This window comes from Mus musculus, chromosome 2 (assembly GCF_000001635.26).
Source record: "Mus musculus strain C57BL/6J chromosome 2, GRCm38.p6 C57BL/6J".
Classification (NCBI taxonomy): Eukaryota; Metazoa; Chordata; class Mammalia; order Rodentia; family Muridae; genus Mus; species Mus musculus.
In genome coordinates, this window is record NC_000068.7 from 120,187,042 (window position 1) to 120,210,472 (window position 23,431).

A 23,431-nucleotide genomic window follows, 5' to 3' on the forward strand; every position below is an offset into this window, starting at 1 on the left:
CCCAGAGTGCAGCCCCACCCCTGGATGCACCCCCATTGGGTTAACCATTTAGTCTAGTTTTCCCTGGACAAGCCCCCAGGCTGGGCCCAGCACCCTATTCCCTGAGAGCAGCAGGCAGCCACGTGTGGCCTCTAAAGCTACCAGAACCAATTACCACCAGCACGCCGTTGGTGATGAGGGTCTCTGATGAGGAGAAACTAAAAAACAAGAGAAAACTCCTGGTCAGTAACAACATTCTTGGCTGACCCCTTATGAGGGTGACAAAAACTGTAAGTCATTTCAGTCATAAAGTAGCAGGTTCTTTTCAGTTATTATGAGAAACATCTGTTTGAAAAACTAGGTTTGAACCAGACTTGGCATCTCTCTGTACCTCAGCATCCGAGGGGCAGAGGCAGGAGGATCAGAGCCCTAAGCCAGTCTCTGTGACTCTGTTTCAACTTAGATCTAGGTCTGTGGGTTGCCAAGGAGGAAAGGGGTGCATGTTTAAAACAGAATGTACATGGAGAGAGAGATTTATTGGTAGTGTTGTATGACTGCAGCCCAACATCTAGAACATGCAAACACTTCGTATCAATGAAGCTTTCATGCTTTAATTAATGTATGCACTTTACAAATAGGACTGGCTTTTTAAATTAAAATTATTTTGTTATTTTTCAGGTATTGGTGTTTTTGCCTGCCTGCCTGTTCCTTGTCTGCTTTCATGTATGTGTACCACATGCATGCAGTTTCAGCAGAGGCCAGAAGGGGGCATCAGATCCTCTGGAAATGGGGTTACAGATGATTGTGAGCCATCATGTGAATGTAGGAATTAAACCCAAGTCCTCTGGAAGAGCAGCCAGTGTTCTAAGCCACTGAGACATCTCTTCAGCTCCCAGATTTAACTTTTTTGCCTTCTGCTCTGGTTCTGGCCAGTGGTTAGAATGTTCTGACAGTTCTGGGTCAAAGAGGATAACCCTTTTCCTGATCCCATACCACAGTGGCAGGAATTCTACCGGGAAGCTCCTGCTGGTGCAAGCACTGAAGTGCTGTGTGTGTGTGTGTGTGTGAGAGAGAGAGAGAGAGAGAGAGAGAGAGAGAGAGAGAGAGAGAGAGAGAGAGAGAGAGAGAGAGAGAGAGAGAGAGAAGTCTCAAGTGTGTGCTACCACACTTGATTTATACAGTACTAAGAACTGAACCTAGGGCTTTGTGTATTCTAGACAAGCATTCTACCAACTGAGCTATATGCCTAAACCCATAAATCTTTAAAGGAATGCTGGCATCAGTGGAACTAAAATAGTGGTGGAACCTGGACACTTTACAAGCTCCTGATTCATCATTGCATAGACGAAGAAATCGAGAGAGCTGACTCTCTAGGAGGAAGACAGCCCCCGTGCCAGCAGTGAGGGTGGAACACAGGAGAGTAGCACAAAGGCAGCCTCAACTCTAAAGTCAAGGATCTTAGCTGACACACAGCCTGGCACCTACTTACTTCTCTTCGAGTAGGAACTCCACCTCCAGTTCTTCCATGCCCTGAGGAGAGAGAAAAGGAAGGAAGCTATTGGCCATGTATGCACACCTGCCTCCAAGGACATTCACCCACCCCTGTAGACCTGCCATGCCCAGCCCATACTTGGTCCTAGGGCCATGGAGAAGGAACAGCTGTTCCATTCTCCTAACCCTCTTCAGCACTCTTTGTCCCAAGTCTCTGACATTAGAAAAAATTAGTACATTAGTGCAATGTAAGGGAGATTTGGGTGTAGATGTGACACCTGGCCTCAAGTGTGCTTTCTTCTGTGCCAGGATGTTGGCTTTCTATTTCAACTCACCGTTGGCCTGACTTCCCATGGGACTTGGGGCTTGGGCAGGGGATCTGTGAGCTGGTGCTGTTAGAGAGCCCAACTCTGCTCTCATGTGTCCTGTGTAACTGGAGGTAAGTCATGGCTTCACTGGGCCTCAGTTTCCCCATCAGAATGTACAGAAAGCAAAGAGAGATGCTTGCCCTCTAATGTGTGCCCAAAGCCCAGGACAGCATCTTACTTACAAGTATCTCAGTATTTGTGGGATGATCGAACCTAGAATAACCTGGTTCTTTCCGACTTGCCCTCTCTACCCAGGGGTATTCCAGAATCAGGACTTGGAGGTAAGAGAAAAGGAAACTGACTGCTCGGAGGAGCTGTTATCACCATTGCACAGATGAAGAAACAGACAATGAGGTGAGTTAGGTAATTTCCATGCAAGTGATAGTGCTGGGATTTGAACCAGAAGCATTTCCTGTCCCAGATTTCATATGTGCTCGGAGCAGGGGTATCATGCAGAGATATCATGGTAGTAAGTGGCTGTTCCCATGGAGTCAGAGGCTTAGGGGCTGTGACTCTGCACCCACCTCTGGGTTGAGTGGGAACTTCACATGGGTTTTATTCCGGAGGCAAAGCTTAGAGAGGTCATAGAGGACTGTCAAGAGATGGTCATTTTGTGTCAGGGTGTCTTCGTCACAGACGCTCAGCTCTAGCACATTCTGGAGGAGAGGAGAGAGAACAAGCCTGGTTACCACGGTTGCAGTGACCCACTCCCAGATCAAAGGACATGACCTCAGGCTAGCGGAGAGTGAGGCCCGAGGAAGAGGGTCACAGAGGCTTCTTCTTAGACGTAAGAGACATTTGCAAGGACATGAATTCAGGGTGAAAGTGACTTTCCCTGCTCTCCAGCTCCCCGGAGGCTGTCATTCCCCTGCTCTTGATTTCGGGAGTATTTGGTCCCTTTAAACACTTGAGAAGCCTGGGAAGAGTGGAGAGGAAGGATGTCACTTCACCTGGGAAGGATGAAGGGCAAAGTAAGGTCCTGCAAACCATGGGATGCATGGCAGCTGAAGGCAGCTAGAAAAGGCAGGCTAGGGAGATTAACATTTTGTACTCCAGGGAAGGACACAGCAAAGGCTATTGCTGTCCCGATGATGGGTAGGGTTGAGCTGAGTTGTGTGAATTCTGTTCTCTGACCCCTAGTAAGGTCTCCTGTGTGGTCCTGTAGCAGTTCTTCAAGTGACAAGTGGCCTGTCCTCAATGGCCTAGGTGGCATGGACGAGTTTATAAGGTTCCCAGCCTCTGATCCTGAAAGGTTTGACTCAAGGAAAGTGTTACCTCCTAGATTTCTATCTAGTGGACATAAACGTGGCTTTGGGCATCTACAACTATGTAAGATTTTGTAATTTCTAGAAATTTGGACCAGAACAACCTGACAACTACAAAACAAAAAGAAAGCTCAAAATACTGATTTCAAGATGGTACACTACATTCACATGGAAATAGTCCTCCCCTACAAAACTCATACACATGATAAAAGGGGTGACATTGTATTTTAGCTTATTAACACTGGTTTTCACTGTGTAGCCCAGGTCCACTTCAAATTTGCAATCCTCCTATCTCAGTCTCCTGATGACAGGTGTGAGCCACCACAACTGGTGCAAAGGTTGTTGTGGTGGCAGTTGCTATTGGTTGTGTTTTTTTAAACTATAATGATCACAACCCTTTTGAAAAATAAAAGACTCTTCATTAACTAGAATTCTAAACAGTTATCTGGAGTGTCAAGCCTTGACTTTCTTGGGATTGATGCCTTTATCAACAGGCCAAATTTGTCTCAAGGCTGCCACAACTCAAGATGCTTAAGAGATGTAACTATGTAAGTTACAAGAGATGTAACTATGACTTAGACCCACCATATATCTGAAGAAAAACAACACCATGGCATAATGACTCAGTACGTGAAAGCATATGCCTGAGGAAATAGAGGTAAAAGAAAGCACTAAAGCAATTAATGGATTTAAGAGGCAAGCCTCTTAAATTAGAATCAGGTTGGACCTGGTTACTAGAATGGCTTTCCTTCCTGTGTATTCTCAGGAAATAAAATCTGTTCTGCAGCAAGAGATAGTTAGGACCAGCAGCAATTAGGAGAGCAGAGGAGGTTAGAAGGTAGAAGGATTAGCAGCCTCAGAGACACAGAGGGAGAAGGAAGTAGCGGGTGAGTGGCAGGACAGGTTAGTAGGACAAATAGGAAGACAAACAGTCTTAAGACAGATGGGGACGCACACACACACACACACACACACACACACACACACACATGGCTGAGAAGGGAACAGACACGTGGGCAGGCACACAGGTATGGTCCTCTGTGGCTCACCTTTACTTGAGTCTGGATCTGAAAGGTGAAGCTTTCGTCCCACTCTGGGTGTAGGCAGTTGGAGATGGTTCTGGTCTTCAGCTTCTTCTGAGAGGCAGTAGGCAGCCAGAGGGTCACAAAGCAGTCTGTCTGACTCACTGTCCAAGGAGGACAATGGGAAAAAAGAAGGCAAAGAGGAGACTGTGGAGTCAAAAGAGAGTATCCTACAAATCTCTTCTAGAGCAATGTCTCCTGTCAGTTGATAACCTTTTCCTGATCTGGGTTCTACCTCTCCAGCATGGTCCATGAATCCCAAGAAGGCTATACAGACACAGGGTATAGGTTTCATGGGATGGGGGTAGGTCTTGTTGATCCTTGTCATGAACACGGGCAACCTAACACAGAGGTATCCTAGGCTCTCAACAAACACCTTTGATGGTTGTCAGAAGCCACCTAGGAAAGACTAAAGACAAGTAAGTAAGTTTTCTGGAGATGGCCTACCACTTTACATGGCTGTGATGGGTAAGCTCTGAATTGCAGAGCCTTTAGAGACTTTGTCTCAGGATTGGTTCTTACTACTGATATGCCTAACCTCTCATTATTACCGTAGGCTAATTATTCCTGGGCATAAGCCCATCCTATTGGGCAGACTTCCTTCAGATCAACATAAAGATGAATTTTCATGAATTAATGCTGTTAAGGTAAATTAATGATTTTATAAAATTCCTGATTTGATTCAAATAATTTTAGGAAGAAAGTTTTAAGAGATGGTTTTAGTTATTTTGCCAGAAAGATATAATAACGTTAGAACCAAGAATAGAATGTACCCCCTCCTCATAGAATAGTAAGGAAAGACTGCATAATAAGGAATACAATGGCCTTCACAATTACACTAAAAAAGAGAAATAGGTTTGGGACAAATCTGTGATTAAGAAAAAAACATTCATTCTAGATCAGGTCCAAGGATGAGGCCACAGGTGTGCACTATGATAAAGCAGCAAAGCCATGTGAAACTGTGGTATTGAACTTATAATGAGCTTATAAAATGAAACACTGCTTTGAACTTAATATCAATATCCTTCTGTAACTCCCCTTTCATGTAATATTTTATCTATGAGGTAATTTTTCAAACAACTCTTGTCTAAGAAGATATAAAAAGGCCAGAGAGAAGCCGGACAATGGTGGCACACACCTTTAATCCCAGCACTTGGGAGGCAGAGGCAGGTGGATCTCTGAGTTTGAGGCCAACCTAGTCTACAAAGTGAGTTCCAGGACAGCCAGGGCTATACAGAGAAACTCTGTCTCGAAATCAAAAAAAAAAAAAAAAAAGTGTTAAGTTTCCAGAGGCCATCAGCTTCTGGCCACCAGAACAATATGAGAGAGTTACAAGGCTGTAAAGCATCAGTTGGATCTTCATCCAACTCTGTGTACCATCTCAGTACTTGTGATGCTGGGAAGGCCAGCAGTTAATCTGGGTTGTCAACTAACTAATCTAGGATCAACTAAAACCCAAGCTTTGGGCCATTCTTATGCATTTTCCCCTTCCTTCCTTCCTTCCTTTCTTCCTTCCTTCCTTCCTTTCTTCCTTCCTTCCATTTTTCCTTCCTTCCTTCCTTTCTTCTTTCCTTCCTTTTTCCTTCCTTTCTTCCTTCCTTCCTTCCTTCCTTCCTTCCTTCCTTCCTTCCTTCCTTCCTTCCTTCCTCCCTCCCTCCCTCCCTCCCTCCCTCCCTCCCTCCCTCCCTCCCTCCCTCCCTCCCTCCCTCCCTTCCTTCCTTCCTTCCTTCCTTCCTTCCTTCCTTCCTTCCTTCCTTCCTTCCTTTTGTCCTTCCTTCCTTTTGTCCTTCCTTCTTTCCTTCCTTCCCTCCTTCCCACCTCTCTTTTTTCCTTTCTTTCTTTTTCTCCTTTAAAAAAAAAAGATTTATTTATTTTATGTGCGTACATTGCTGTCTTTAGATACACCAGAAGAGGGCACCAGATCCTATAACAGATGGTTGTGAGCCACCATGTGGCTGCTGGGATTTGAACTCAGGACCTCCAGAAGAACAGTAGGTGCTCTTAACCACTGAGCCATCTCTCCAGCCTGTGAGGGATTTTCTTAATCAGATTATTTGAAGCAGGAAGACCCACCCTAATTCTGGGCCACAACTTCTGGTGGCAGCCAGTATGAAATGACGTAGAAGAAGGAAACTGCCTTTTACCTGCTTGCCCTCATTCTTACTGGCATGAGCATCTCTCCTGTTGCTAAAACATTCCTTCACCAATATTAGAACTAATATCTTTGGGATTCCAATATACACTGAAGACCAGCATCTCTCCAGGAATACTCCAGGCCCACAACACCAGATTGGGACTATGAGATATCTAACCTGTGGACTGAATAACTCCTTGGATTCTCAGTGTTCCCATCACAAGAGTCATGATGGACTGTTCAAATCACATCCTGTGAGCCCATGTAATAAATCTCCTTTTAATTATGTAATATATTCATTACAGCAGTTCTATTTGTCTAGAGAACCCTGACTAATACACGCCTGTTGATTTGAACAAGATAAGCTCCACAATGGTCCAGATGTCAGGGAAACACCTGGAACACCTGCTCCAAAGGTCCATTTACCTGTTGTCTTAGCAACAAGGGAACCAAAGTTGGGCTGAGCTGAGGAGAAGCAGTGGGGAAAAGCATGGCTTTCCACAAGTCAGCTGAGAAGGGCCATTGGGGGAAGGGGTTTAGATGAAACAGTGAGCAAGGGCCACACCTCCAAATGATTTAATGCAGCTGCACCCAGTGGGTTCTCCATATGGCACTGGGTCTCCTGGCATGAGATGTAAAATCTAGGAAAACTTTATATTTGTGGCCAAGTGGCTTCTTTCATTTTAAAGAAACAAACCAAATGTGATATTGTTCCATGTGCCCTGGAGAAGGGGAACTGCTTTGACTTCATTAGGGCTTTCCCAAGTGGGAGCTAGCTTAACTCTTCTGCTTGTGGAGTAGCAGAATAGATAGGGCTAAGATCAGCCTAAATGGCTCTCTCATGCCATTATTCTTGGGAGGAGGAAAGAAGAGGTACCAGGACTGTCTTTCTCACCACCTTGGTGACCTGCTGGGGTAAGTCCCAGGGGTGCAAACCAGACCTGTGGAATTTAGTGAAAGTCAATATTTCCCACCGTTAGAAGTCCTATAGGTGGTAGGGCTGGCTAGGTAGGGGTCCAGCTAGTTCACAACTATTACTAGTAATTGCTGTGTGAGTGGAAGTAGAACTGGTGCCCAGGAACTGAAGCCCATGTTGTCACGCCAACAAAATCTCTTCAGTGTCTGTAACTGCGTTTTGGCTCATGTGTTCTGGCTTCTGATCCCATTTGGTGAGCAGACATTCCCATCCCTCCTCACACTGAATAAGGAAGGGTAAGAGGATATCTTCCTTTACTTGTCCTAACAATGAGTTCATCCACACAGAAAGACAAAACCTTGATGGAATGAGAAGGAAATGATGACCTCATCTTTGGGCCCATCCCTTCCAGGTCTACCCTGTTCCTTCCCACTGGCTCAGGTTCCTAGGCCGGAAACCAGGTGTCCCCCTTGCTTCTCACATTGTCCTCATCTATACCACCACTACCTTAGTGGCAGGCCACTATCATCTCTGGAGCCTTCCCACTGGCTTCCTGTCTCCTAAGTTGTCCAAGGTCAACCTTTTCTCCTAAGAGAAGGAACCTTTTAAACATGATTTTGTCGCTGCCCAGGTTGATTGCTCCCGTCTGGTTTCAGGAAGGAGTCCCATCCTAACCCATCATGGTTCTCCTTCCCATTTTTCTCAGCTTTGGCCCCATCTCTCCACCCTTCCTGCTTCTCACCCCTGCCCTGCTTATGTTTACTCATGCACTCATGCTCATACTCACACACCTACACACGCATGAAGACACTCAGCCACACTCACTCTTACTCTGACTCCAGGACAAGCTTAGTCATGCTTAGGTTCCCAAAAGGGCTGTGCTGTCTCACCACAGACCTTTGTACCTGCTGCTCCTTCTGTTAGACTCCTTCCCCCTCTCCGCTCCCCTCCCTCCCTTCCCTCCTCTCTCCCTATCTTCCTTCCCTCTTTCCTTCCTTTCGTTGATGTGTATGTGTGTTTGCCTGCATGAGTTATGCACAGTGTGTATGCAGTCATCCGTTGAGGCCAGAAGAGGGCATCAGATCTGATACTGGAATTACAGGAGATTGTGAGCTGCCATCTACATGCTGGGAATAGAACCTGGGTCCACTGCAAGACACTGAATTGAATCATCTCTTTAGCCCTAAATCCTTCTTATCTACTTTAACCCACCCCTTTCTTCGCTAGCCCTTCAGGTTTTAGAAGGAATCTCCTCAGAAAACCTCCTCTGAGTATCCTCATCTGTCCCTTAGCTACAAGTTCCCTGTGCTACTCCTGGGAGGGTATCTGCTATGGTTGTACTGGCAAAGCAGGTCCAGCCATTGTCTTCATCATCCCGTGACTGCTGAGAAGGCCAGGGACTGTAACCTTTAGACAGAGTAGGCAGTCACTAGACAACTTTTAAATGGATGAATGAATAATAATTTCCTGCTCCAGGGCTGTACCAGAGGCCAAGGAATCCCAGCAGATCCAGGTGGCCAACTCAGTGTGTGTAATTGCTCTACATAATGGGAGACTCACCAAAGACCTCTTCAGTCTTTTTCCAAAACTGTGTCCTACAATACTAGAATTAATGTTGTTTCTTGCTCTAATGTTTCATCATTCTTAAGCCAGTGTGATCAGTAAACCTGCAATTTAGTCCCAGACCACATATGTGATTGTAATAATTCTGAAATTGCTAGCTAGCTTCTGACTCTCAAAACTATTCATATCAGTGTTTCACGGGGGTGGGGGTGGGGGATAAATGTTAGCTAGGGCAGGAGGAAGACAACTAGTGAACTCACACAAATAGGAAGAGAAATGGTGACAGATATGAGGTGACATGGTCTCTAAGAGGTGACATGATCACTTGGGCTCCTCCCTTGGCTTTTCCTTATCCCAAGCCCTTCCCCCTGGGCCCAGAACATTTTTCTCAAGTCTGCTTTCTATGCAGTGGAATTCTGCAAGACCTATTGGTTCTGTCAGGTCAAATTGGAACTGTTTCTCCTTTGTCAATCCATGCCTAAAAGTTTCCCACTGAATCCATCCAAATATACCTCAGTGTATTGGCTTAAGACTAAGCTAAATCTCAAGCTAAGATTAAAAAAAAATCTTGCGGCAAGTATTATTTAGTTTTTTGCTAATTTGATACAGACCTAGACATATCTGAGAAGAGGAGATCTCAACTGAGGAATTGCCTCCATCAGTTTGGCCTGTAGGAAAGTCTATGGGGGTGTTTTCTTGATTAATGATTGGTGTGGGAGGGTCCAGCCCACCATGAGCGGTGCTACCCTTGGACAGGTGAAAAAGCAAGCAATCCAGTAAGCAGCATCCCTCTGGAGTCTCTGCTTCAGTTCAGCTGCCAGGTTCTTGCCGTAAGTTCCTACCCCTGCTTCCTCAATGATGGACTGGAATCTGTGAGCTGAAATAAACCCTTTCTTCCTACAAGTTGCTTTCGGTCAGAATTTGTCACAAGCATCAAAAAACAAAACAAAACAAATTACAACATGCTGTATGAACTTGGAGGGTAGTTATGGGAGGAACATGAGTTCAAGGCCAGTCTCAGTAAGGATTGTCTAACCAACAAACGCGGAAGCAAACAGCAACAACAAACCATCCCTGGGAGAGACCAGACCGAGCAGGCGATCAGCTACCCACACTCACTCATCAGTTGTCCAGTTAGTTTGTAGAAATCTTCCTCCACCCAATACATTGAAGGTTGGGAATAAGAGGGGATAGCACAAAGGAGAGAGGTGGTGGAAGTTCTGGGGACCCAGATGACAATCTGACACAAGCACATTAGCTAACTCTAGGAATACCTGCACGTTGGTCACAGGAAGTGGTGACTAAACTGGGAATTTCAAGAACTGGGATTTCCTAGGCAAAAGCAGGTTCTAGTCCCTGTTTCCAGGAAGTGACAGAGGGTTTGGTCATATGAATGACATGTCCCCTTTCCTGAATTGTAGGTGGCAGAGGTGAGTTAATTGTCTTCATAGATGTTCAGAATATTCTTGTGAGGTTACAGTGGATACCCCAATATCTCTTGAGGATCCTATGAGATGCCCCTAGAGGTACCAGTTGGGGGTTTTAACTCGTTTTCATCACAGAAAGGAATTCCTGGTGACTGAAGCTTTCTAGGAGTGCCTGCCTTCTGGCCTGGGACAGATACTCTTTAGCTCTTGGTAAGCAGGTGACACCCCTGAACCCCCAAATAATTCCTGCTATCGGCCTCTTGAAATCTCCAGAAAAAACAGACACAGGTTAGATGCCTAAACCAAAAAACCATTTTTGCATAAAAGTTATCAGGATAATTTCCCACTGAATCCATAGAAGGTAGGACATAGCCTAGGCTGTGACAACCATAGAGTGCTGAATTAATGTGACTTTGTGAGCACCATCAGATGCCATATCTGCCTTTTACCCCTTAGACAAGTGAGGGAAACATAAACAAGGGAATCTCAAAGAGACCCCAAGGGCTGCTTGCATGCCAAAGGGCACACAGCAAAGGGGAAAAGGAGACCAGTAAAGCCAGATCATAGCCTGCCTCACCACTCGCCAGTCTCTGGGGGACAGGTGTGGCTGAGAGATGACAGAAGAGAGGGCCTTGGACAATGGCAGGCTTTGCTTGCAGGTGCAGGCATGCAGACTGAGAATGTGCGTCCTGGGTGACTGGTGATGGTAATGAGGCTGCAGCTGACACACCTCTGGAGAAACTGGAGAAAGGCATGTGAGAACTAAAGCTAAGAGGAGGGGTGACCTTGACCCTAGGAGGGATGGAGAAAGAGAGACCTATTCTGGAATGGGCAGGAAAGGCTAAAGAGTTGGCATGGTCTGGGCCAAAGGGACACTTCTTGGCTTCTCAGATCATATCCGAGTGTGCTGAGAAAGCCTCAAGGAGAATCCCTTGCTCTCTAGTGGGCCCGTTGGCTGACATAAGCTAAACTTAATGCTTCTTGAAACAGTTCTCACTGGAATGGGCCCTGAATGCCTCACCCTCTAAAGGCTGTCTGAATCATGTCGGACCCTTTGCTGTCTCTGGGGCTACATAGCTGTCGTTCCTCTGGCCTTCTACACTCACCCCTGCATGGTGAGTCCCCAGCACCTCCATACCTGCTCTCCCTGAATATGCGTTGGCCCATGAGCATCAGGAGGCCCTGTGATAGCCCAGGAACTCATGCGGCAGTTTCCTCGGCTATCTGGAAGCAGATTCCTCTGCCTTCCTCTGCTTCTGACTGTCTATGATCTGACCACAGCCTTTTTCCTTAGAGTGGCAGTTCTTCAACCTGTGGTTCATATCAGATATCATATCTCATCAAATCCTATATGCTGCATATCAGATATTTACATTATGACTCATGGTTCATAACAGTAGCAAAATTACAGTTATGAGGCAACCACCAAATAATTTTATGGTTGGGGGTTACCACAACATGAGGAACTCGATTAAAGGGTTGCAGTGTGAGGAGGGTAAAAAAAACACTATCCTAGAGGGTCCTGTCTCCTTGCCAGACCTACAGACCTAGAACCAAACTCTAATTCTACTTCAGGCAATCATTAACCCCTCACCTACAAAGTGAGCTTCCTGTGATGACCCCTCAGGCACTGGGAGAATTAATGGGGTTGGATGCCAGGTGGCCAGCCCACATTGGGCACTTCAAGGGCAGAGCCCTTTTCTTAGGACGCTCCTCCTCAGACCAGGCTTCCAGGCCACAGATGCTTACAACCTGGCGAGTCAGACCTAGAACCTCAACATGCCTTTCTTGGTCTTTGCAGTTCCCACGGCTGTATACCCTAGCTGACACAGAGCATTCTCTCCCTAGAGAGGCCGAGCGTCCTTCCTAGTTTGGGCAAGCAGGGCGTCCACATGAGAGGAGAACTGATTTCTTAGACAGCTATACCATAACATAGGCATAGGACATCTCTGGCCCCGTCAATAGCTTCCTTTGCCTCCCAAAGCAGAGGTTCCCTGAATTCCTGTGGCCTGGGAATGCAGCAGGAGACAGAGGGGAAGTTAGGCTATAAAGAATTCCTGCCCCGGGGTCTAGCAAACACAGAAGTGGATGCTCACAGTCAGCTAATGGATGGATCACAGGGCTCCCAATGGAGGAGCTAGAGAAAGTACCCAAGGAGCTAAAGGGATCTGCAACCCTATAGGTGGAACAACATTATGAACTAACCAGTACCCCGGAGCTCTTGACTCTAGCTGCATATGTATCAAAAGATGGCCTAGCCGGCCATCACTGGAAAGAGAGGCCCATTGGACTTGCAAACTTTATATGCCCCAGTACAGGGGAATGCCAGGGCTAAAAAGTGGGAGTGGGTGGATAGGTGAGAGGGGGAGGGTATGAAGGACTTTTGGGATAGCATTGGAAATGTAAATGAGGAAAATACCTAATTAAAAAAAAAAAGAATTCCTGCCTAGATGGCTCAGCGATTAAGAGCACTGACTGCTCTTCCAGAGGTCCTAACTATCTGTAATGGGTTCGGATGCCCTCTTCTGGTGTGTCTGAAGACAGCTACAGCATATATTTTTTTCTTAAAAAAACAAAAAAAATCCTGTCTAGTGGCCTATGTCCAACCACAAGGAGAGAGCTGGATTGTAGAGCTGGGTGCTACAAACTGATGTGGCTAAAGATCCCGGTTTGGGATCCATGTCCTGAGAAGTGGCTCTGAGGAGCTAGCAGCTGGTTCCGTGACATAAAAGGCCTCTCCTACGTCACTATGGCAGCCCCTAGACTCACTAGTGACACACAGCAATGGCTCAGGGTCTGTGGAATTCTATACACAGAGACATGCCTGACTGGATGCAGCGAGGCCCCTTTTTCTGTCCAGACCCCTAGAACAGGAGGGACGGTGTGTGTGTGTGTGTGTGTGTGTGTGTGTGTGTGTGTGTGTGTGTGTGTATGTGTGATACTTACGTATATCAGCCTGCCGGACGTTTTTCATGCCAATGATCCTCACTGTCAACAGATGGCATGGAGATGACCCCTCCTGTGGATTGAAGAAAAAAAAAAAGGAGTCACTCTTTGAATGCTGCCTCCAGACCAGTGCTGCCAGGGAGATTGTCAGCCTTGCCTTCCTGCCCACCTGCTGTACAGCAGCCCACATGCTGTCCTGACAATGTTTATTTTGACAAGTCTTCTCTCCTACGTGGAAGTCTCTAGAGCTGAGACACGCTGCTTTTTTCATTTCTGAATCTCTCTGCTGACATATGAGGATATATAATAGTAAATGTTTGTTAGACAGTGAATGTTCTGGACCAAAAACACAAGGAATATTGAGTGTCCCAAGATGTCTCTATTCTCTTTGCCCAATGAATAATTTCTTATTCCAGCCACGCAGACACAGAGATTTCTCTTGCCTACTCCACACGGCAGCTTGCTCAGTTGGTAGGCTCAGTGTGACTGGGTAGGAGGGTAGATGTTGATAAAGCCTGGGCATCTCATGTCAGGAGTTTACCACCACTCTGGGTCACAGTTCCCACCCAGGGCATTTGTTATCTCCCTTGCTTGTCATGTCCCTTCCTCATAGGACCCTCCTCCATGGATTCCTGGCCATTGTACTTTTCTCCCAGTAAGGCATCTGCCTTCATTTCACCATGCCTTGCTATACATGTCTGTGATGTCTTGGCTCATGTGCAATGGCCTCTCTTTCACAATGACAAACACAGATAATCTTCAACACGATGACTGATGCTTCTGTCAGTATTGCTAACTCCAGGGACTGGATCCCTCAGGTTTCTGCCTCTCCCTTGGGAGTTGGACCTGGGGGCACACCCTGAGCTCTGCCTTTGATGCCGACGTTTCGGTCATGCTCTTGTCCTGATCACTTGCGGAGAGCCCTGCCTTCATGTCAAGTCCTTCCCACCTGAAGTGAGCACCTGGCTTCCTCCGGAGGTCAGGCCCACTTCCCTCAGCAGCTGGCTTTGTCCTCTGTGAGCTGCTTATTAGCTATGAGTCCACTTTTGTCCTCTTTCCATCCTGTAACTTTCTGCTTCTCAGATGCAGCGCCCGCCCCTCCCCAACCCCACCATACTCCCTGACTCTCAAAGCGTCCCTGGATCATGTGTACTATCTATGGAAGGAACATAAATCTCTTCTTAGTCTTTATCTATTCAAGACTCCCTGCCCAGGTTTCAAGAAGGCATTTCATTCTTCCTTCAGGGTTACGAGTTCTCGCCAACACAAGTCCTCTGCCACTATGGCATTTAGAGACTGTCTTCCAGTTGCCTCTCTGCATAGAGGCACCAACTTCTCTCTGTCTTGTGAGTTTTTACTCGGGGTTTTTGAACAGCCACTGTGAACCAGGCCCTAGGCTAGATGCTGGAGAGTCAGGGAGGATCCAAGGTAGAGGCTGGGCAGAGTTAAGGGTGGGGATGACAGAGAAAGCTGGCCGTGCACCCTTGCTGCCTAAAGTGGAAAGAGCTGGCTGTGCACTCTTGCTGCCTACAATGGGAATGTTCTTGGCTTCAGAAGTCTCCCCACAGCCCATTGCATTTCCAGACTCTGGAAGACTCTTCTGGCCCAGGATCCTAGTCTGTGGAGGTTAGGAGCTATGCTCCTCCCGCCCCCCCCCCCCACCCCCTGAACCAACACAATGTGAGAACCATGTCTGTTCTCTTTGGTGTCTTGGATATTTCTTTGGACTTGAGCTCTTTTTGGTTAAACCTCAGACTTGAAGCTCTTTACCCGAGAATGTTGCTCAGGTGAAGTCTGGCACTGGCTCTGTCCATTCCCAGCCTTTGACTGGGACAAATTCGATAGACTCCCCAGCCCACCATGTCTGTGTGTGGAATCCTGGGAACTGGAGTCCACCCGCCTCACTGAGCACCTAGCTCCCAGGCTGTTAGACACACTCTAGGACCTTTTCAAACAGGTTTGGTCTTTTCTCTTTAAAGAATACTAAGATTGTGGGAAAGCCAAGTTTATATGAAACAGAGTGGGAGTGTGGATCCTCACACCACCACCACCCAGGGCAGTCTGTGTTAGCACACACCCATCTTCCTTCCCAGACTACGCTGGGGCTCCAGTCTAGCCAAAAGAACAACGATTCTGAGAAATCCAGGTTCCTAAGTACCTGACAGGGGTCACATAATTTCAAGATTTCTTTCCTCTCTCCAACAGATGGATGCCCTGAGAACAGAACAAGAGTCAATCTGACAGTTGCCTGTGGGTCCAAGGAGCCCTTCTGAGTATAACTCTCAAGTCTTCAGAGACAATAAGTTGCCCACACAGCATTCTCTTGTGAGCCCTGTGATTTGGGCAAAGGGTAAATACAATACTACTTCTATGTGACCTGGGACCTGGGACCTGAGACCTGAGACCTGGGACCTGGGACCTGGGACCTGTGGCAGGACTTCTCTAGGCAGTGAGCTCTTTATCTCTCACCGTGTCCTGGGCATGGTAGGTCCTGGCCTGGCTGAGTACAGATTCAAGCATTACCTTTTTAAAGGAGTTCGTGCTCTCCTGGTAAGCCTTGCTCTGCTCCTCACTTCCCCAGAGGGCACCTGGAATCTAGGCAGCCACTGTTCTCTCCTGTGTTCTAGCCCCAGTGCCTGCCAATGGGGGTGGCCATTTCTTCCTCCTCTGTCACTCTCTCCTACAATACCAGCAACATCAATGACCATGGGGTTACTACAGGCTACATGTGTGCACATTCTCTGGAGGAGGTGGTGGTGATGATGATGACAATGACAGTAATGACGATGATAACATCTACTTTGAGGCAAGATCTCATGTAGCTGTCCTCAAACTCTCTCCTCTACCTTTCTAATGCTGAGCTTGCCATGTCTCACTTTCTATGGATTTTCTTTCCTAATTTTTTCTACCACCTTGAAACAGGACAGAGAGACATGGTGCAGGGGAAAAGAAAAGAGGCCCCTTTCCTCCAGAATCTGATTTTTGTTTGAATAGAGCTGACAAAATCAGTAGGTTGCCTACATGGAGTGGATTTCCCCCTAAGATGTCTCAAACACCAGTGTTAAATACAATACCAAACTCCCAAAACAACCAAAAAAAAAAAATCTACCATGGACCAGGCTTGCTTAAAACTGAAGCCAGTAAGTTTTAAATGTTTTAAAATCATTGAACCTGATTGTGAACTCCGTCCTTTAAGCAATGTCCAGTTCTCCTTGGCTCATAGCAAGCATGTCCCTTACTCAACAACAGGTCCACTCTGCCTGAGTCGAGAAGCCTCACTTCGTGGGAAAGTCTTGTCATTCCCATCGCTGACTTGGACCACATGACCCTCCCACTCCTCACCAGAGCATCAGCAGCTGCCTGTGTGCCCGTTTGTTTCTCATGGACAATACAGGGGTGGCACTGGAAGGAGGTTATCAGAATCGCTGGACACAGGTCTGAGCCGTGTAGATGTGTTGGTTGTTTATTTCCTTTTTACAAACAGTAACCAGTTCTCTTAACTCCTTGCCAGTCCTCCCAGTTCCAGCCCACTCCCTTTAAATTTCTCCCAACCATTCCTCCTTCAGTTCCCTAACAGTCAGCTTAAACAATCCCTTCTTCTCCCATTTTTCCCAATACCAGCAGCTCCAAACTACAACTGTTGCAGCCTATCTGCTCAGCTCAGCTTCTCCTGGCTCAACTGTCACCAGCTGTCACCTCTTCTCACTCTGCTGGCCCAGTTCACTATCACAGCTAGAGTTTTTTTTATATTCTGTCATGTCCCCAGAAATCCAAGAGGCAACCAACATTGAAGGTCATAGGGCCAAGCAGTTCTGACAGCTAAGAATTAAAGGGATAGTCGACTAGCAAGTGGGGATCCTTTAAAGGGCTGGACGTACAAAATAAATCGCACTACATGACCTAGATGCCTTTTTCAGAGCTAGGTGTAAGACTGTGGAAGTCTCCCAGCAGTGCATGATGCAGGCAAGTGATCTCAGGACTCAGGAACCAAAACCAGGAAAGCAACTCTCCACCCCCAAACACACACACACCTTTGTTTGAGAAAAAAAAAATACACTTATTACTAATAACACCACTTATTATAAGTGGTATTAGTTGATCAAACATTCACACCTCAGAGGAAGCTGATCTAAGATATCATAGCTGGGAGATGGTTCAGTGGTTAAGAGCACTGACTGTTCTTCAAGAGGACCCAAGTTTGATTCCAGAAGCTCACAGCTATCTGCAACTCTAGTTCCAGGGGATTAGACACCCTTTTCTGGCCTTCAAGGGCACTGCATGCATGTGGTACAGAGACATACATGCAGGCAAAATACCCCTTCGTATAAAACAAAAGGTTTTTTTTTTTAAGATGCAATAGAACCCAGCACAGTGTCTATGAATATGCTGATGGAAACCAGAAACCAGTCAGATTAAGTAGCCCAGGTACACAGCCAAACACCTAGAGACTTGGACAAGCCCAATCCTGGTTAAGCCTGGATATAGGACAAAAGTTAATATATTTAACTACAGACATGACCACTGGGCTTTGGAGCTATATCCCTGGGATAAAGATAGGCAGAGTCCTTAGCTCAGACGGCACTTGGCAGATCCTGGGTGAGGAGAAGGAGGCACTCAGAGGCTTGGAGGTCAAGGCAGGAACTTTAGGACAAACAGCACACAGGGGTTCATTTAGCCTCTGGAACAATCATCACAGCTGTGCCGGGGGAGAGAGCAGGACAGCAGCTCTGAGAAGCCATGTAGGACAGGGAACCAGGACGTTTCCGCTGTAGACATGCACGGTCTGGCCTTCCTTCCTGGCCTTGGCCTCTGGTTTTGTTTGTTTGTTTGTTTGTTTGTTTGTTTGTTTTCGAGACAGAGTTTCTCTGTGTAGCCCTGGCTGTCCTGGATCTCACTTTGTAGACCAGGCTGGCCTCGAACTCAGAAATCCGCCTGTCTCTGCCTCCCAAGTGCTGGGATTAAAGGCGTGCACCACCACCGCCCTGCTTGGCCTCTGGTTTGATATTGTCAGGATTCCATTTTCCTCTTAAGATAGGAAACATTGCCAGCTCATTCAGGGACACAGGGGATGGGAATCTATGGGTTATCTGTTTAATGTTGTCATTCTCCCTAATTTTACAGATATGACTCTTGGGGCATGAAGAAAATGGAAATATATTGCTGTTCCATGGTATGCCAAGCCAGTTCTTGCCTCTGCCTCTGAATCAGGTGCCTTGCATAGGGTCTTACTTAACTCTCTGGCCAGCCTCCAAGGAAGACATTAGCCTTGCCTTACAGAAGAACAGATGGGTTTTGTTTATTTGTTTGTTTGTGAATGTATGTATGTATTTATTTATTTATTTTTGAGACAGGGTTTCTCTGTGTAGCCCTGACAGCCCTGGAACTCACTCTGTAGACCAGGCTGGCTTTGAACTCAGAAATCTGCCTGCCTCTATCTCCCAAGTGCTGGGATTAAAGGTGTGTGCCACCACCGCCCAGCCAGATGGGTTTTATGAAGGTTACATATCACACAGGATTGCACAGCCAGAAAGGTTGGGGCTAGATCGGAACCAGGACTCAGGGCAAACCTACTGCCTTGCCAGGCTGCTGTGCTTTTCATCTGGTGAGTGACTCTGACTGAGCATAAGCAATGGACATGACCAGACAGCTGAATGTCAGAGGCAACCATAAGACCTTCAGCTCCCCTTAGTTGGGGTTGTCCCTAGACCCAAGGGCCCAGTAATTTCTGCCAATAAGCCCAAAGCCATTTAGTTACTTTACAAACAGCCTGCCCACATCTCTGCCATAAGGCTCCCGGATAAGAGAGGCCAGGGGTGGTCTGACCACTAGGTTTCAGAAGGGATGGGTCCAGGGCCTACCCAAGCCAGGCATCCCCTCCCTAAACCATTGCCTAGGCTTGAGTGCCTAGAGAGAGGATGATAGCTCCTTCCCCTGGGGCATCTCAGGGCAAGCTGGGCAGGTGAGGCCACTTCATTTCTCAAGTTAGGCGTAGTCATTGGTTTCCTCCTAGCCCAAATTTCTGGAGGGTCAGTGAGGGACAAGTGCTGATTAGAGGTCCTTCTAGTCACCCAATGTCAATCCCGTTCAGGGCAACAGGACACTCTGTCACAGTACAACAGAGAGTTCCTCCCTAGGCTCCATGGAGACTGGCCAATGTCTCTGTCTCCCGCTCTAAAGGAACAAAATCCTCTTAAGGCTTTATTCAGTGCCTTCAGTGGTTTAGTACAGGCTGGCCAAGGGCACTACTTTGCTACTGACAGTCCTCTCCATGGTATGCCTACGGCCAACAGGGAGGTGGAGGGCATCTCCCCATTGCCCAGACAGGAAAACAAAGGCAAATTTGGTTTCAAGCAGTAGCACCTTGCCAGAGCCAGGGATTTCCCTGGGAGACTTTGAGAGTTTGTCTAGACCTAGGGACCTTGACCATACATATACCAAAGGGGGCATCTGACAGCAATTAACTGGCAATACACCAATTCTCACACTTTAAGCCACCCATACCACACACTCACAAAGCACAGAAGTTTAAGATGCCCACAGGTTAATAACCAGTCACTACCAAGACAGGCCACACATGGATTCCCCCTGGAAGTACTAGGCATTGTTTATACTGGATGCTGGCTTGGCTGGCCCTAGATAGCCCAAAGTCTCTATATGCAGCTTTGTAAAACCTGTGAGTATATTCAGCTGTGCTATCTCTACCCAGGAGCCCTGCTCCAGACTTGGCTAAAGCACCTCTCTCAGGTGGTAGGTAGGGACTCTCAAGGCAACCTCTCTCTATATACAAGGTCCACCAGTCTCCCTGTGCTCTGGCTGCTTCCCTTACTTAAGTCCCCAAACTCTTCATCTCCTGGCCAGGGAGGCATGGCCACCTACCTCTGGCCCCAGGCTTCCCACCACCAGCACTGTATCCTCACCTTCAAGGCACCGGAGGCCATGCCATCTTCTGCTTGGCATGGGTCTGACAGGGAGTGGGAAACCCAAGCAGGCATCTGCCTCTGAAGCATCGTGGCGGCTCTCCAGCTGGACGGTAAGATCAGGAACTTATACTCTGACTCAGAGCTCCACCCTCCTGGCCGCCCCTGGGCAGTGGCTGGGATGTCTCAGGGAGGGGTTAAAGTGGGTAGACGTATGTGCTACCTGGACCTAGGGTCTTAGCACCAAAGGAGCCATAAGTCTTCAGATCTTGAAAATACAGAATGCAGTCAGGGTTCTGGTCACTGGGGTGGGCTATCTGCTGCCCCGGTTGTTCAGAATGACCAGGCTACGGCCATAGGATGGTAAAAAGATCATTCTGGCCAGGCAGTGGTAGCGCACACCTTTAATCCCAGCACTTGGAAGACAGAGGCAGGTGGATTTCTGAGTTTGCGGCCAGCCTGGTCTACAGAGTGAGTTCCAGGACAGCCAGAACTACACAGAGAAACCCTGTCTCGAAAAACCAAAAGGAAAAAAGAAAGAAAGAAAGAAAGAAAGAAAGAAAGAAAGAAAGAAAGAAAGAAAGAAAGAAAGAAAGAAAGAAAGAAAGAAAGAAAGAAAGAAGGAAAGGAAAAGAAAAGGAAAGAAAAGAAGAAAGAACATTCTGGGCTTTTGGCATATTTCTGCCAAGATGTAGGAAAGCCCTATCTCTTCAGTTTATGAAGATGGATGCATAACTGGGAGATGAATAGATGCTCTACCTCAGGACCATGGCTTGACGTACCAGGAGCTGTGGGCAGAGGCTTCTCAAGATACCTGGGACTAAAATTCAGGTCCTTACATTAGAGGGTGAAGAAAGAAAGCACTTCCCCAGCCATGATAAGAGGAAGGTCTAGGCCATGAGTTCGGCCACCCTCCTGGGATGACTGTGAGGAGAGAGCACAGCAGCTCGAGCGAGCGAGCACAGCTTGGAGGATGAGTTGCCCCGCCTCCCTGATTCTTATCTCTGCCTCTGTTGGCTCACCTCTGGCTTGCCTGAATCCACTCTGGGAGTTTCCTGTCTGGGCTCTTGCCTGAGGCTCAGCAACCGGCTTTTCTGGCCCACAGATAGGATGTATTTTGTAACTACGGGTGAGACCTGAACAGAGGGATGGGTAGATGGTGGTCCATGGCATCTTGGTAACCTTTCTGGATTCCTGGACCCTAGAGAGACCCTTTATTTAGCTTCTCAACCTTGAAGCTTCCCTTATCATCAGCCCCACTGTCATGAACAGGAATACAATTCCCATATCATTTAATAGACTTCACACATTCAGCTAAGTTCACGCACCTAGTAAGCACTTACTGTATGCATGCTACTAAACATAGAAATTCCAGACTTAAAGTTGCAGACAGTCCAACTGGGGAGCCAGATACTTCTAACCCCTCAACAGTTCTGGGGTTTGGACCTCCCTAGGGCCTCAGGGATCCTAGAAGGATCAACATAAACCCTTCGTATTTGGGGAGCCCTGGGTTTTGCCAAGTTGTAACCGGCTGGAGGACACAGGGATGGACGATGGATTGTGGCTGGAGAGGGACAGTGTGGTTCCAGGAAGGCTTTGTGGAGGAGATGACGTTGGAAGTGAGACTTATAGAGTAGGATTTCAACAGCTAATGATGGTAGGGAAAGGCATCCTGAGATGCAGGAACAGAATGAACAAGAGCAGGGTATGCTTAGATATGCAAATGACTTACAAGAGTACTGTGGGAGATAATATAGACGGGCGGAAGAGATGGGGCCGTGGGAGGTTGTGGAAGCTGGGAAGGAACAAACCTGGAAAGTCAAGAGTAGGGCCTGTGACCTCCTTCTGCGCTCCCCCAACTTGGTTCTTAGCTGTATGACAGCATTCTACAAACCATGGACTCAAAGGCCATGTTTTAAGACTGACTCTCTAGGAAATAAGAAACCATCAGTGCGGGCAGTGGTGGCACATGCCTTTAATCCCAGCACTTGGGAGGCAGAGACAGGTGGATTTCTGAGTTCAAGGCCAGCCTGGTCTACAGAGTGAGTTCCAGGACAGCCAGGGCTTTATAGAGAAACCCTGTCTTGAAAAACAAAAACAAAACAACAACAACAAAAAAGGAAACTCAGTGGTTTCTGATCAGGATAGAACGTTCAGAGTTGAACTTGTAGAAGGAAAGGTTGATTGGTGCTGAAGCAGAGGAGCCATGGGGAAGTGATGTAGGAGTCAGGAAAGGGCAGTGGAGTGGGAACTCAGAGGCCAGGACAGCAGAAGGGGGATCAGGAGGTGCTGTGGCAACTTGACCACAGTGCTGCTTACTCTGCCCTCAAAGCAAGGGAGGTTTCTCTACTCCATGTCCTCTGTGCCTCCATCCTTTCCAGTAAGGTCTTACTGATGCGCCACTCCAAGACATTCCTCATGGCTTAGTATTTGGTCCTCTACTGGCTACAGAGGCCAGCTATCTGCCCTGCCTACACACACCCCAGCCACTCCATCCATTCCGAGTTTCCTCATCACTTATCAGTACCTCAAGAGCAGAGTCCCGACTAATTCCAATTGGGTTAAATCAGTTGAATAGAAACAAGGGGAGCTGTGGTGAGAGCTTCTTCCTCTATACCTTTCCTGGCACTTCTGACCTCTCATGGTGGGAACCCAGTGGACAGATGTATAAGAAGTCACTTGCCTGCTATGTGCCTGCTTCTGAGCTGACTGCCCAGGAAGGTTCTTGAATGAGACAAGAAGTCATCACAGAAGGAAGGGGCTGAGTTCAAGCCAGTTGTCTCTTCTGAGGACTCTAGAGAGGTGGAAGTGAGCTGAGATGTGAGTCAGAAATGCAAGGCAAAACCTTGGTCATTTAAGCGAACTTAATACATGATTAAAATGTCTTTACAGGATTAGAGGAATGGCTCAGTGGTTAAGAGCATTTGCTACTCTCATAGAGGACCCACGTTTAATTCCCAGCATCCACACCAGGCTGCTCACAGCTACCAATAATTCTAACTCCAGGAGGCCTTCAACTTTTTCTGAATCCTGGGGGCACCTACACAAAGTCATACAAAGACATACACATATAATTTTTTATAACTAATTATGTAGTTCAGGCTGGTCTCAAACTCTTGACAATCCTTTTTCTTAGATTTTATTTATTTTTATATCTATGAGTACACTGTAGCTGTCTTCAGACACACCGCTGAGCCAACTCTCCAGCCCCAATCCTTGGCATATATATATATATATATATATATATATATATATATATATATATATATATATATATATATATTTTAAACATATATATGGGGGGGGGGCTAGAGAGATGGCTCAGTGGTTAAGACTGACTGCT

The 23,431-nt window shown here is 47.0% G+C and overlaps 1 protein-coding gene across 6 annotated transcripts in view; it reads right to left on the reverse strand.

Annotated features, from left to right (window-relative positions):
- Pla2g4e (phospholipase A2, group IVE) overlaps window positions 1-23,431 on the reverse strand; it is a 79,219-nt gene that overhangs the window by 20,630 nt on the left and 35,158 nt on the right. For 2 of the 6 annotated variants that reach the window (NM_177845.4, NM_001363091.1), the window contains exons 2-6: window positions 13,172-13,244; window positions 4,153-4,289; window positions 2,363-2,494; window positions 1,469-1,509; window positions 155-197 (exon numbers count right to left, since the gene is read on the reverse strand). In NM_177845.4, the coding sequence (NP_808513.2) occupies window positions 155-197; window positions 1,469-1,509; window positions 2,363-2,494; window positions 4,153-4,289; window positions 13,172-13,244 (426 nt within the window). Of the gene's footprint in view, window positions 1-154; window positions 198-1,468; window positions 1,510-2,362; window positions 2,495-4,152; window positions 4,290-13,171; window positions 13,245-13,340; window positions 13,500-20,088; window positions 20,195-20,870; window positions 21,017-22,771; window positions 22,883-23,431 lie in introns of those variants that run through there. The other 4 variants (XM_006499771.4, XM_006499772.4, NM_001363090.1 and 1 more) reach the window with 4 other exon arrangements.